We start from the raw sequence: 15,900 nt of genomic DNA, 5'->3' as shown, positions 1-15,900 counted from the left end.
AGGTTATGCTAAGATAGATATTATGATGATGATTCATGGGTGATGATTTCATGGGTGTATCCTTGGTGCTGTACCTCATATATCACAAATCCCAGTTCAAAATAAGATAGCTAACCTTTTTGAGAGACCAGAGTGATAAGAATTTTCGGGATGACTTTATTTTTCTCACCCTCTATTATTCCCCTGACTCCTGATTGCCAGGTCCTCTCTCTCAACCTACATCTCGTCCTCTCTCTGCTGCAGTGTTCCCTCTATTTCACCACTAGATGGAGGGAGTACTAAACACATCAGTGGTCCTGATCACGGGTGTGTGTGTGTTTGTTTGAGTACACAATATGTCTGTGTGTGTGTGTGTGTGTGTGTGTGTGTGTATATGTGTGTGTGTGTGTTTGTTTTTGTACACAATCTGTCTGTCTGTGTGTATTTATGTGTTTGTTTGTGTGTGTGTGTGTGTGTGTGTGTGTGTGTGTGTGTGTGTTACTGTAATTATGAGATAAAAGGAGGATCCCAGATGAGGATTTTGGATCCATCTCCCTCTCATCTGATTTGGGTTTGTCTGCCTCTCTATCTTGTATTGCATAAATAATTTGTGGTCCACCCCCTGTAATTTCAGCTCACTCTAGGGGAATTACTTTTTTGTTTGCATGTTTTCACTGAAATGCTATTCACTTCAGTTCAAGGCTGAATTGTTAACCATGAGATGATTAATTCTGCTACAAACTTCAAAGCAGATGTGTCAAGCTGTCTCAGGTCTACCACCCACAGTGATCGATCACCACTGGATTTTTAATCTATTGAGATGTCAATAAAGTGGTTACTGTAGTTTCCATCAAACATTTGTAGAACACTAATTATGACCTCAGAGTAATTTGGGGAAAATGAGACTACTTCGCAAGCTAAGCCCCCCCCACCCCCACCCCACCCCACACACACACACACACGCACACATACACACTCCACCACCAACATACTTGCATGCACACACCCACGTACACACACACACACACGCACACACTCACTCACTCACTCCTTCCTTGCCTCTCCCACCTCCACATCCAAATGACTCACTTTTTTCCCCGGTTTCAGTATAGTGCAGAAACGCATTGGTGTTGAGGGCCAGGGGGAGTGGGAGAGGGGAAGAGAGGAAGGGGAGGAGAGGAAAGGAGAGGAGAGGGGGCTGGTTAAGGCATCTAACAGACACGTTGCCAATCTCCCTCTTTGGAGAGACCCATAGTATATAAGCACGCTCTCTGCACCCTGCAGTCCATTTCATTCTCTTTGGGTCCAGTCAGCAGGGGAAGCAGAGGATGAAGCTCCTGTTCGCAACCGCCTTCGTGCTTTTTGTGCTGTCCAACTTTGATCATGCTGACTCTTCAGCCTATGATAAAATTGTGGCCCACAGCCGCATCAGGGCAAAGAAGGAGGGGTAAGGCTTTCATAATTACTAAATTATTTCCTCAGCTCTTTAGATTTTTAAAGAAAAAAGAAAGTTGATAGTTGAGGTTGACTGTCTGTGTAACCTTTCTGTAAGCTTTGTGTTCATGAGGAAATGTAGTTGACACCTATGGGATAATGCATGTTTTAAAAATGCATATACATTATTTTGAGAAATTGCATAAGAGATCCCTACTGAAGGGTTGCAGTTTGATGCAAAAAGCTTTTTTTTATATACAGTATATATATTATACATTTTATTGTATGTTATATATTATATAACTGCATGACAGTTGCAAGTGATATACTGTAAATGTACAGTTGCAGAACTAATGAATAGTAACTTTAAATATGACAATGCAACCTTATAACATTTTTCAACCAATTAGTCATGGAGACCCATAAGAGCCCAATAAAAAGAGGGATCTTCCTGCATGGAAATTAAAGGATATTACATCTGTCAGAACAAAAGACAGTATATGACCTCTTGCTGTGCTGTCATGGTAACTCCATCTTCTGTCTCCCTCCTGCCTCTCTACTTTCCAGCCCTAATGTCTGTGCTCTGCAGCAAGTCATGGGGACCAAGAAGAAGTACTTCAGCACTTGCCGTAATTGGTACCAAGGGGCCATCTGTGGAAAGAAAGCGTAAGTGGGACTCTTTTACGGCCTCCTTCGGTCGGGATGGTCTGGGATGGCCGGGCTGCCGCAAAAGGCTCTCAAGTTGAGATCGAAGGTCAAAGGTCAAATGGGAAGAATAGGGGTCACCTTATCCAACCCTCCCCAATACCCAGCCCCCCCCCCCCCCCGATAATTCCAGGTGCAAATGATGCTCCCGGATCCCAGCGAGTTGGAAAAGGCGGCATCGAGCAGATGCTATTTTCATCTACCTCTGAGGGAAGCTAGAAGAATTATAGCTCTGTCTGCCTCTCTGTGTCACTTCTGTTGGAGAGGAGAATGGCTCTATGAAGCTGTCAGTGGATTTATGGCACTGCTCTGGGCTTGGAAAAATCACTTGCACGTCCATACTCTCCACTTTAAAAAAAAGAAAAGGTGTTTCTGTGGAATCCTCAAAGGCACGGCTAATGCACAGTACATTGAGCAAAACAGGTTATTGACACACGCTGCAGCTAAACTTATTTGCCTTAAAGACTCATAAAAAAGATTGATACGGATAGTAAAGTTTTACGACCTCTATAGTACTGATTGAATATTAGTGAAAAAATTACCTTGGGTTCTGTTGAAACATGCTTGTAGGTGGAGACAGGGTAAGGTTAAAGAAAAGTGTTGAGGTGGGAATTTGTGGTGACTATGAACATGGGACATGTAGACGCAGGCTCTGAGGGAATGCTCTGTGGGCCCTCAGAAGAAAGGAGGCCTTTTGTGAGCAAAATTGTTCGCGAGGAGTGTGAAATACCCCCGGGGTGGACAAAGTTGGAGTCTTCTCTGAAGGGGTTGGTTTCTGCAACAGCCGCAATGGTGAACCACTCACGCTAGACTGTATGTTTTCACTGTAATGTCTATGGCTGCGTTTCCAGTTTCCGCGGTCGGAAAGGAGGATGTTAGCACAAAAAGGGACGGCCTGTGTACCCTTGTGTAGGTCGTCACGTGAAACAGAGCGCTTCTGGCCACAAGCAGCCCCGCAAATTATCTCTGTGTTCGATGTCCTCAAGCCTGGCTTCCTTCCAACGGCATGGCATCGTTGCCCAAAGCACTGTTCCATGTTATGTGCATGTATTGCTCCACAGAGTATGCCGGCCTTTTCGTGCTGTTGTGGCGTTATTTCACTATTGGCAGACGCTGGATGGCTGCTTTTTTTGGTTGGTTAATTCTGTGAGCTCAGCACCCCGTTGTAAAGTAGCCATGCCAAGTGGGCTGATCTGTTACCCCAGTAAGGCTTTGGCTCCTGTTAAATCATACGCTTTCATGAATATCTATGGCAACCGTTTAAACAGTCCCAGCCATGTGTAACCTGGGTTGAATGTTATTTTAGTTCTTTAGTGGGTGCAGGTGTGGAGGGATTACTCAGTGTGGCATTGTATTGTTTGAAAGTCTGAGACGGTCTCCTACTGCAAGAAGTGCTGACATTTGCTTTTCCAGCTTTCCGGCATTTCCCCAGGGAAAAAGAAAAAGGGTTTGTTCTCTGTCTCCGGATTTTCTTTCATCCTTTCTTCCATGCATGGGAGTATGTGTTAAGGTGTGTCATATATCGCCCTGCCAAACTGTCTGGAGCGCAGCTGAACCTATGTGACCTTGTCTCATTCACCCCTGCAGCCCCTTCCAAACCTTGACCTCCCCCAGTGTCTCCCTCCTGCCCTTCGAAGCCCCAGGCCGAGGCAGACACACTGACAGTGAGTCATCAACCGCTCACCTGTGCTCCTTCACAGAATGCCCCCCCCCCCCCCCCCCCAAAAAAAAAAAAAAAAATGAGTGCCAACTGTAATGGCTTTAAACATTTCAACTAAACTCTCGGTTGTTTTTGCTCCCTGCTTTTGCTGGAAGCCTTAGCGGATTTCCATTTGGTACCTCATCCAACCTCCAGCCCCCACCCCCACTACCCTCGGGTCACCCCCGCCTCTGCTCCTCGGTTTCCTTCCTCCGTCGCAACTTACAGCTCCAGCCCGTCTGGACCAATGCATCTTCAGGCGCGTTTGTATCCAAATGTGCTCTGTGCAAGGCCGCATATGGAAACGTTTGTTGTGGAGGCTTCCCAGGACTCCTAACCCACTGACTCCACCACCCCCTCTCCCACGTCCTTCCAACCACACACCCCTTACCCTGACCCTCAACCACCGCCAACCCCCCTTACCCAACCCCACCCCTCCCCAACACACACACACACACACACACACACACACATACAATCTCTCCATCCAGACACATGAGTCATACTTGTGGTAGCTGCTGTTCCCCTGCTCAGTCGCTACCATGTTTAGAGAGGAAACTGTTCAGAACAATATCACATCATCTGCTTAGTGTTATGAGAAGCAATGGTCCTAAATCTTTAAGTCTCCACTTCACTAAAAGCAAACTCAACCCTTATTTACAGTAATAAACCTGACATATGCAAATGCATCATTAATGGTTTATTCTGTCTGCACTGAATTATTCACATAAGATCAGCCATAGGCTAAAACAGAATATCCTGGCACAACACCAGTGGATTTTTCCAGACCCTTAAAATTCTCCCTGTGGTGTTGAACAATGCTGAAAGAATTTTTTTTTTAAACTCCTTTCACTTGTATATATTCTGACCATATTAACAATAGGCAGCCTTGTCGGAGTTGAAACAGTGGCTCAGAACCTGTAAACCTGTTTTTACAGGCTGTTGGCCATGTGGTAATGCTTACACTCCAATGCTTATGAAAAGGCACTTATCACCAGTTTATTGTGTGAAGTTGATTAATGGCCACAGAGGAAATCACAATTAATGTCTGGTGTTTTCAGTTATACCTGCCAACAGCCTGGATCCTGACATAAAAAGGAGTCAACCTGAATATGATTTAGCTATTAGCCTTTTGTTTGGCAAAAGTACTTGTAATGCTAATTACAGTTTAATTCATATTTCCCCTAATAATTCATTATATATTTTTTGTTTTAAAGCATTGGTTTTCCTAAAGATTTTCCTATTTCTGAATTAATAGTTGAATTCATTTATAAGCTATTTATAGAACTGCTTTGGGAAAAAACATATCAGTCTCTTCAAACGGCTACTATTATGTTTTACTCAAGGCTCCAAAAATAAAGCCTTGTGGTGTAATGATTGAGCTTTAAAGATGAAGCCCTGTTTTGCTTTATGTAATAATTTTGCAGTGGTAACATAAATCTTGCGGTTTTCGGGTGTAAAACCTTTGGCCCACAAGCGCTGTTTATGTAAGCAGACAAATGATGAAAGCCATATGGGAAAATTATCTGGTCAGAACCGCAAGGGAGTCAATAATGTCCACTTTGCTGATTCATGGGATGGCAGAGGCAACCATCTACAAACTAAAGCAACTGGCTAATCTGGTGTAGTCTGAATCTTGTATAGTCTGAGGTCTTTTTTGCTTGAGACCGCATGACTGGCCGCAGCTGAGTTGAGGTGGCCATCAAAGAGCAGCAGTGGCCACCATAACCATATCAAACATGGGATTATATTGACATTGAACATAAACTGTTCTGACTGATGACTGTGTTTGTTTTGTTTCCTGCAGGACCGTGCTGTATGAGTGCTGCCCGGGCTACATGAAGCTGGATGGCATGCGTGGATGTCCTGCAGGTGTGATTTTATGCTGCATTCTATGTCTAATAATTAGACTTATTGAAGACGTCTTATTAAGTATCAGTTCTGACTAAATGTATGCATGTTATGCTGTCGGTGAGTTGTGGACACCACTCTTCATTTATGTTACATGTCCTTATGTTCCGTGTACTGCTAAAACAGGGTTATGATTAGGTTTATGGTTAAGTTTAATTATGTGTAATTGTGAGTACTTACACAAAACTGTTTCTTACATACATGTACAACTATGTATGTTACATCTATGTATCACTCAGTAAACTGTAAAATGTCAAAACATATAAAGTGAGAATCATGTGTTACATGTTCCAAATGATTGTAAGTAATGCAAATCAATGAGAAATATGTTTCCTCCTCAGTGATGCCAATTGATAACGTGTACGGCACTCTTGGATTGGTGAAGGCTATTACCACCCAAGACTACTCGGACCGTTCCCAACTAAGGGAAGAGATTGAGGGAACTGGATCCTACACATTCTTCGCCCCCAGCAACGAGGCTTGGGATCTTCTGGAGCCAGTAAAAACATGTCTCTTGTCAAATTTGTATTTATATATTCAACCATAACAAGGAGATTATTTTGATGATATCTTTCTGTCTGTCTTCTCTCTCACAGGAAATAAGAAATTCACTGGTTAGCAATGTTAACATCGAGTTGTACAATGCCCTGCACTATCACATGATCAACAAACGTCTGCTGACTAAGGATCTGAAGAACGGCATGATAGTCCCCTCCATGTACAACGACCTCAACCTGCAGATTAACCACTACCCCAATGGGGTAAGGGCTATGCCAGAGCTGCACCACTGATATCCAAATGGTCTGAAACTAAGTGTATTGAAATGTTGTGGTGCAAAAAGGCAACCATTTTCTCTGCTCTCGATATCAGATTGTCACAGTGAACTGCGCCAGGATCATCCATGGCAACCAGGTGGCCACAAACGGCGTGGTGCACGTCATTGACCGTGTCATCACAGCTGTGGGAAGGACCATCCAGGACGTGATCGAGACAGAGGATGACCTCAGCTCCCTGATGGTGAGGGAAGCGAATTGACAACCATGGCTCAAAAAAACTATTAGCTGATATCCTGTCCCATCCATACACATCTATGCATTCTGCCGAGATGATATCCTCAGAAGTCTTGGGGAGCTCCAGTGGATCTTTATGACACAACACAGATGTAGTGTATAACACTTACTAACATTCAACTACTAGTTGCCATTTCCTGCACACATTAAAAATCCTCGTATTTCTCGCAGAACAAGTAATAGCCATTGTGGTATTGTAGTTGTATAAGTGTAGGTTAGGCTGGTTCTACTGTTTGATAGTGTCCATGCTGCCTGACATTCACATCTCTGTCTGACACCTAGACTGCCGCCTCTGCCTCTGGTCTGCTGGACAAACTGGGCGAGCCCGGACACTACACCATGTTCGCCCCGACAAACGAAGCCTTCGACAAAATCAACAGCGACATTCTGGAGAGGATCATGGGAGACCAGACTGCTCTCCAAGGTAAACGCAGTGGCCCGCGGAAATAGGGCCTCAGGGCCTCTGTGGAATGCCTTCAACAAATAAGAAAGCCAAAGCGCACATATGGGGACAATAAGTCAAGAATAGGAACCGAGTATAGGAACCGAATTCAGAGGTTATATTGGTGACAGGCGACACAGTAAGTCCTAGGAGCTTTGAGGAGCTCAGAAACATGAAGGCTCCGGAAAACGCCGGTTTCAGTGTGTCTGCCACCCAAGGTATTTTATAAATACATTCAGAGTCAACCAAAAACACAGTTTGTAAATGTATATTCTTTTAAGGATTTTGATTTGAAAAAGATGAGAGAAGACACTGTAAGCTTCAAGATGGGTTTCAAGCTCTCAGACAGTTGGAAAACATTCCACCAACCACAGGGTAGAGATAATGAAAAGGAGGCTTAGATTTCAGCGATTATTTCACAGAAGATCTCCTGAATTTGCATTTGGACTAACAGCGTTTGCCCATAATTTCACAAAGTCTCAGTATCACAAGTATAATGAAGATTCAGGTTACACTGAGGCAAATCTCTCCTCAAATGGAGTGCTTGAGACATGTCTTTGTAAGGGCAGAAAAAGGCCACGCTTCAGGGTGCTTTTGATAGAAATCAACAGATCTTGTAAATTGAGCATCCTCGCACCTAAATTACACCCAACACACCTTGGCAGGGAGCGAGGGCATGAAGCAGCTGCCTCATTTACAAACCAGTGAGAACTGGCACAAATTCAAGCCTCAGCCATTTTATGAGGCCCACATTTGCCTTTTACTGCCAGATCAGACCACTTCATTTGAAGAGAAATGACTCGAATCTGCCACAAGGATTGCTCAGGAAGGGCCCGTTGGGATCCGAGGGATATGAGGGTTATTAGGTTCATAAACACACTGTTGCAACATTGTAAAATTCCATGCACACGTTATCGTCCTCAGCAGCTCACCCCGTTATCTGTAAATGTGTTTAGGAGTAGCATGAGTTCCTGTTAATGGACTATCCATCATGTAATCTTCATGAAATTCCTACGGTCTAAACAAGTACGTGTCATGTACACATATACATGCAGCGGTCCTTTATAGTATCACATTCACGCTGTGTTGCTCTTGAATCTGAATTAAATGACAGCTTCCTTCTCCACCACGAATGTCACAAAGTGCAATGAGCTGGAAGTGAAGTCAGCCAGAAGGATTCATTTCAGGTGTAATCATCGTTTCCCCTCTTTGGTTGCCCCCGGCAGCCCTGCTCAACTTCCACCTGCTGAACACACTGCAATGCTCCGAGGCCATCATGTCAGGGGCCTCCTACGAGACCCTTGAGGGCACCAACATCGAGATCGGCTGCGACGGCGACAGCGTGACCGTGAACGGCGTCAAGATGGTCCTGAAGAAGGACATTGTGACCAGCAATGGTGTTGTTCATCTTATTGATCAGGTCCTCATGCCAGACTCAGGTTAGTGTTGACTCAATTTAGATTGATTTGGCAAATTCAAAATGCTTTGTAAAATATGTTGTGTTAAGCAGATGGCAAATGTATTTGAATTTATAGCTGTGTAGGCATTGTTTAAAATTTAGAAATGTACATGCTTAAAGGGCTTTTAAACTAATAGGACGTCCTTAACCCTTAAAGGTGTAGGTTTTTGAACGTTCTAAATTCCGCAACAATTGAAGGTTCTAAAATTCTATGTTGAATTCAATGAACCCAGATATTCTTTAGAACGTTAATTTCCCAACATTCCCGTCACACCGGTGTGACGGTACTCCTTTAAGGGTTAAACTAATAGGACATGTCCTTAATCCTTTAAGCTAAACAGGTGGTGGAGCTGGTGGGCGCCTCCCAGTCGACATTTGGCGACATGCTGTTTGAGTTGGGTCTGGCCGCATCCATGAGACCTCAGGCCGAGTACACTCTGCTGGCTCCCATGAATAAAGCCTTTACCGGTGAGTCACTCATCAGTCCTGTCCCAAGCAAGGCGTTCTCTCCTCCTGCTTCCTCCAACAGCAGGTGTGCAAATATTCCACGCACAACGCTGTTGAGCTTGTCAAAGGCATCAGGTGTTTCCTGTCCAGTGATGACACATGGACAGGTCCTCGGGTCCTGGAAGTGTGAAAGAGGTCCCCAGTGGGGATCTTTTACGGTGTTGGTTCAACCCCCACAAGCCAAATCTTTACGGTGCAAATGAATCCTTCTGGGATATCCCCCAGAGATCGCACAATGACCACCCAACAAGCCAGAAGTCATGCTGTTGTGATTCATGAAAAAATAATTCACTGATTTATGGCCTGAGGAGAAGTTGCTTCAAGCTACAGCTCAGTATATACTGCCTAGGTCAACATAGGAGTTAACAACATGTCTGACCTTTGTCTGCCTGTCTGCTCTCAAATAGCTGTTCAGCTTGCATCAATGGCTGACAAAGTTTGCTTTTTAACCCTCAGACGAGATTATGGGCATGGACCAGCGCCTGCTGAAGATCATCCTAGAGAACCACGTTCTGAAGGAGAAGATTGTGCTCAGCCAGCTGTACAACGGCCAGCTTTTGGAGACCATCTCCGGAAAGTTCCTCAGGGTGTTCATCTACAGAACTGTAAGCTTTCAAAGTTACAATGGACAATGAGCAAAAAAAGCCCTTAGGCCAGCTTTCAACTTCATCCCACTTATTGCTTAAAAAAACACAAAGCTCATTTCAAACACTCAATAACAGCTAATAGATGGGGTGTGTGAGCGGACAGGTTGTGATTGATGGATGTGACGTGCACATATATCTTCTTGTGTACTTTATGGTGTGTGTCTGGCAGGCTGTCTGCATTGAGAATTCCTGTCTGGTGAGAGGCAGTAAGGAGGGAAGCAACGGGGCCCTTCACCTTATGGCTGCCTTCCTCAAGCCTGCAGAGTCATCCATGTACAAGATCCTCTACGACAACGGAAACTTCAAGTACGGGAATAAGGCCACAAAGGTCTTAAATAAGCCTCTTGGGTCACACTTTATTTTAGCGAATACATGTTAGCCATTAATACATAACTAATATGTGTATGTACATGTATTAGTGCTCAAGAAGGTCTGTATTAAGCACCGTTGCACATTTATTAGGTCTTTATTGAACAATTTCTTATTCTTAATCAGTAGGTAATTTATTCTTAATAAAAGTTTATAAACTCGCTTATAAATTCGCCGTCTGATTATGTGACTTATAGTGACAGAATAATAACATAATATAGAAGACTATACATTTTCTATTTTGATCCATAGTACATATTCATAACCTTAGATTTAGACCAATGAGTTGCTTATTCAGAATTTACCAAGAAAAAATTACCTATTGAGTAAGAATAGGAAATTGTTGAATAAAGACCTAATACATGTGCAATGATGCTCAATACATACCTTAATGAGCTCTAATACATACACATATTAGTTAGGTATTAATGACTAACATATGTTTGCTAAAATAAAGTGTAACCGAAGAGAACAAAACTTGATTTGTAGTAAATGTTGTCATGGTAATAAGAGAACGGTGTTTATGTTGGCAGGATATTCCTGAACCTGATGGAGGTTGCAGGCTTGACTGATTTGCTGAAGCAGGAGGGAGACTTCACCTTGTTTGCCCCGACTGACGAAGCCTTTGCTGGCCTGAGCCAACGTGACATTGACATGCTGACAAGTATGTCAACACCTCTATTATTCTTTTGTTCCATTATATTCGTGTTTACAGAAATATAACCATGTTAGTGTTGGACTATTAAAAACAGGTCTTTATTACCTGATATTGACCTTTGAAGAAGATAACTTAAGTCATTCTCTCTCTTGGTTAGGGGACACTAATGCCCTGCGTACAATCCTGCTCTACCACATCAGCAATGGCGTCTTCATCGGTGGTGGACTGGAGACTGGTGTCACCAACCTCTTTAAGACACTGCAGGGAAATAACCTGAAGGTTATGCTTGTACGTACAGAGAAAAAAGTACAGGGTACTATTTCTATATCAGTTTGAAGTCAAACAGTTCCTTCATACAAACGGCAATAATATATAATGCCCTGCAGACAGTATAAACTTCAACTGAGTATTAAGGCCACGCTGAAGATAAGAAATTCAGAGGTTTTGAGAAAAGAGTCATTATATTACAAGAACAAAGATGAAATGTTACGAAAATAATAATAGTATTAGATAAAAGTCAAAATGTTATGATGATAAGGTCATAATAATGTTATGAGATACAATTTAAAATGTTACAAGCTAAAAGTTGTAATGTTACAAGAAAAAAAAGTCATAAAATGATGCGATAAAATTTGAAATACCTCATCTTTTGGCACATCAGCACCATGTTATCGTAAGCATAAGGACTTTAAAAGGATTTTGCAAGAAGCTGTTCAGACGAAAGAACCACATGGACTGGGAATAAATTGCCACTTTTGTGGAGGAGGAATTGGCAAGAAGTGGTTCACTGCAGAGCTATCACTGGTTGCATCACCGTGCAATCCAAAGGTGGTTTGGAGCTTCACAAGAAACAATTCCCTTGATCATTAAGATCCTAGATCCAGAAGAAGTAGGACACCAGCGAGCATGACATCAACATCGAAAGTACTACAGCAGGCGCGTTCTTGTAGTAGCCTCCTCATCACCATTGGTTATATTTAGACTTTAATCTCGTAACATTTGGACTTTTCCTCTTTATTTTATGACTTTATTCTAGTTACATTTCAACTTTTATCTCATAACATTTTTACTTTTAACTCATAATGTTATGACTTCATTCTCATAATATTTCAACTTCTATCTTGTAATATTATGACTTTACAGTATTATCAAAATCTTTTTTCTTCAACATGATTCTAATATTCCATTGTATTAATCTTACTCTACCTTTTACTAAAAAGTCTGTGTGTTTCTGCTGTATGTCCTGCATGAACCCAACACTGAGGATTTCCTTTGTGCAACACTGTGGTCTCTGCCATGTGTTGCATTTACAATGCTCCAGCTCGCCTGCAGGGGATGTCTGACAGTCCATCCTGGAAAAGAGATTAAAAACAAAAATTACGCCATGCATTCGAGGCGAGGACTTCCCCCTCCCACGTACATATCTGTTCCTTCTCACAGGAGAACTGTAGAGAGCATGTAAAGATGTGTGCCGCAGCTGTTTTTAATTTTCATCTGGTGCAGACAAGCAGTGCAGAACCGTGACAGGGCACACCAGGTTGCAGTAAAAGCTGGCTTATGTTATTTCCACAGCCGAGGCGGCCAGCTGTTTAATTAATTTCAGAACAAGAGGACAGAATGAATCTGTTGTTTCTCTGGTGATGAGATAGACAAGTGAATGGCTGGAGGAAGTACAACAATTTCCTCTGGTTGTCCTTCTGTGCATTTATCACCCAAGCAATGTCTTAAATGGGATTAAGGAAAATTTGTCAAATCAGCAAACACATTCGGTTCCTGTTTAAGATTTTCTGTGGCGTAGGTACTACAGGCTGCCAAATTGTTGTTGATACTCCCACGAGAGGTATAAATGTCAGATCCTCTGATGTTGTCTTTGTGTTGACACCTTTTCATCCAGGTGAACAACAGTATGCAGGTGAACACCGTCAAGGTTCCGGAGTCTGACATTATGGCCACCAATGGAGTCGTTCACTTTGTTAAGAGCCTTCTGTACCCTGGAGGTATTTATGTCCTTTCATCCATTCTCTGCAAATATTCCTGTCTTTAAAGGAGAATTTCCGGTGATGTTTCACATAGATCTTTGTTTCTCGAGGTCACCGAGTATTGCCGGTATGAACAAAATAAAATGAAAACAATCAGTTCTACCTAGCTAGAGTTGCTGCAGTCAATAGCTTGTCAACTACAGTGTTATACTCTGGGGGCATGAACATGGGGTTCATGAACATGCCCTACACTGTAGCTGCCTGGTTGCTCTAGCTGTTGGCTGCAGCAACTCGAGCTAAGTAGAACCGATTGTTCTCATTTTTTTTTTCGTACCGACAGTTGTATTTTGCCACCATGTCTGTCACCGTTGCACTCTGCCAGATGATTTCACTCAAAACTTCTATCACCAACTTCAAAAACATTGCAAGATTTCAAATCCAGATGCTGTTAATCTTATGTACAGACAGACTACAGAGGTCTCTAACACTGTCTTTTGTGCTCTCCCTCTGAAGAGACGCCAGTTGGAAGCCAGGACCTGTTAACGCTACTGAGGAGGATCATTAAGTACATTGAGATCAGGGTATGATATCTAGGCATGCCTACACAACCATCTCACACGAAGGAGAAGCAAGCACTGGGCTGGAGGCTCTGATGCAACCTAATGATTAAACAAGGCCAGGCATGAACTGGGGTCGGAAATGGCAACGTAATCATTTTGTACGGAAAGTCATTAAACTACTCTCCCTTTCCCTATCTTTCTCTGTTCCAATGCAGTATGTGCCTGGATACAGATACCAGGAGATTCCACTGACGTTTATGAGTACGTTTATGAATAATTACTATCATTACATAACAGGAAAACAAAACCTGAAGGGAATTTGATGTTAATGGTCCATGCTTTTTTTTTCTGCAGAGAGGACCATTACTCGTGTTATCGAAAGAGGTAATGTTACACAGAATACCATTTTTGCTTAAATGCATTGTAATGTACATGAAGATATTAGACAAAAAAAATAAAGAAAATATATTGTGTCTTGTGATGGAAGTGTAATGTATTCTGAAATGCTCTCCTCATTTAAAAAAAAAAAAAAAAACGACTTCAGAGCCTGAGGTCACCAAAATCACCAGGGTGATTGAGGGTGAACCCACATTCACCAAAGTTACAAGAGTCATCGAAGGGGAGCCCAAATTCACCAAAGTTACCAGAGTCATTGAAGGACAGCCCTCCATCACAAAGGTCACACGTGTTATTGAGGGTGAACCAACCATGACAAGGGTTGTTGTCTCAGGTACTTGACAAAACTACAGCTAAATATACATATCAGTATAACAGCTAACATATACAAAATATTCATTGGTCCATTCAGTTCATGAAACAGCAAATATCTGTTTCATGCAAACAAAATGATAAACACACAAAAGTGGAACATTTACTAATGTAGTGCATTTGTCTTTGGCAGGTTCTGATGTAGATGCAGGAAGTAAGTAACATAAAATGATTTTAGTTGGTATGTGTGATCTCTGTGTGATAATGGCCATAATCACCTATCTACTAGCTCCATCCACAAATATCTAAGTGACATGATGTACTGTATTTAAAATGGCAGGTAACCATTAGACACAAAACAGGTAATTATTTCATCCATTCATTTGCGTTCTTCCTGTTCCTTTTTGTGTGCAGGTTTCGACTTCTCCAGCATCTCAAACCTTGAGGGTAATTCCCAGCTGACCGAAGCAGAATCAGACAGACTCAGCAAGATGATTCAAGGTCCGACTCGCCTCTGAATCTCTGTGTGTGTTTCTCTGGATTGTTGTGATTCATGCATTGGTAACTTTACTTTGTCCATATGTTTATTGCAGCGGGATCAGGCGTGAGGCGTGTTCCTAGCAGAAGAGTTCAGAGTAAGTAATATATATAAGTAAATCAAAATATGATAAATAAGCAAGCTATGCTGATAATACTGTAATCAAGCTATATAAAAAAGCTATACTGTAATCAAGTTCACCAACTTCCATTTAATTTACATTTCACTGTAAAGTTGTATCAATATATTTATATAATACATATCAATACATATATATATAGAACAGTATATTAAAAGTCTATATTGAAACAATCACTGATTGTACTTATTGCATGTTCTCTGTCTTCAGGTGGAACCAGAAGAAGAACCAGACTGGCTGAGCCCCAGGCGTCAGTGTAAGGAGTGCAAGGACAATCTGGCCAAGCAAATCCTGGGAAAAAAAAATGACTTCAGCTAGCTGAAGTGAATATCTGCATCCCCGCAGGCAAAAGGGCTTGCAGATCGAACTTGTTTAATTGACCTAAAAATCGGATTAATTGTGTTCAATTTAATGTGAATGCTGAAAGTGGTTCAAAAGTGGTTTGGTTCCATCAAGTTGTCCAAGTGGTATGTAAATATTGTAAACTGGTCCACTGAGGTTTTGCAAATGGGGAAAGACTGTTCTGATCACCAAGTTAAAGAATAGACGGATCACTATTGTCAAAGACTATCAGTAGAAGTCCGGCTAGGATATACCTCTGCATGGTTTATGGTGCTATTTCGTTGGGAAAAAATGCTTAAGATAATTATTGGGTACATTTTGTTTTGTTGGAAATCCTTGACTTTTGCCAAGTTTTGCCCCATTATCTTATTTTCCCCAATAGTTGGGCTTTCTGCATCCTTTTCTACAGCTGAGGTGTCTATACAAATGGTCCCTGTGAAGATTGCATTTCAACGTTTCCATTATGTTGTTGTTGTTGTTGCTGTTATCTTGATGTACACAGCCACACAACATTTGTTAACAGTTTTGTTCCAATGTTCACAAAGTGCCCAATAAAACATTTTCCTGGAGATGTCCCTTGTTTGAGCTCCGTCAGTAGCTGCTCACACTCTTTCTTTTCTTTGGGTTATGCAATTCACACTGATGGGCCTGTGTTCAAAGCAGAAGGCTCTGTGGCAAGGGTGCTTTTGGATCACTTGTCATAACACACGCTTCAAAGGACTCCCCCAGTGATTCCCCCACTGTATAAACTGTG

At 42.2% G+C, this 15,900-nt stretch overlaps 1 protein-coding gene across 1 annotated transcript; it reads left to right on the top strand.

The window, feature by feature from the left end:
- The first annotated feature begins 1,207 nt into the window (after positions 1–1,207).
- On the top strand, positions 1,208–15,740 carry postnb (periostin, osteoblast specific factor b). Its single transcript, XM_042064303.1, has 22 exons — positions 1,208–1,426; positions 1,981–2,079; positions 5,625–5,689; positions 6,070–6,227; positions 6,325–6,489; positions 6,599–6,745; positions 7,081–7,222; positions 8,467–8,679; positions 9,033–9,167; positions 9,663–9,811; positions 10,023–10,159; positions 10,756–10,886; positions 11,038–11,168; positions 12,775–12,877; positions 13,373–13,440; positions 13,635–13,680; positions 13,774–13,803; positions 13,964–14,149; positions 14,321–14,341; positions 14,542–14,628; positions 14,721–14,762; positions 15,015–15,740. Exons 1-22 carry the CDS (start codon positions 1,308–1,310, stop codon positions 15,062–15,064), a joined length of 2,424 nt encoding a protein of 807 aa, XP_041920237.1. The 5' UTR covers positions 1,208–1,307; the 3' UTR covers positions 15,065–15,740.
- Positions 15,741–15,900: the final 160 nt, after the last annotated feature.

Source organism: Alosa sapidissima, chromosome 15 (assembly GCF_018492685.1).
Source record: "Alosa sapidissima isolate fAloSap1 chromosome 15, fAloSap1.pri, whole genome shotgun sequence".
Lineage (NCBI taxonomy): Eukaryota > Metazoa > Chordata > Actinopteri > Clupeiformes > Clupeidae > Alosa > Alosa sapidissima.
This window is presented reverse-complemented; position numbering and strand designations above follow the sequence as displayed.

Excerpts from the sequence above, each read along its gene's own strand:
- postnb (XM_042064303.1), top strand. The coding sequence starts at position 1,308 with ATGAAGCTCCTGTTCGCAACCGCCTTCGTGCTTTTTGTGCTGTCCAAC. Across the intron at positions 14,150-14,320 it reads GACAAGGGTTGTTGTCTCAG|GTTCTGATGTAGATGCAGGA; the intron begins GTACTTGACAAA and ends TGTCTTTGGCAG. Across the intron at positions 14,763-15,014 it reads TCCTAGCAGAAGAGTTCAGA|GTGGAACCAGAAGAAGAACC; the intron begins GTAAGTAATATA and ends CTCTGTCTTCAG.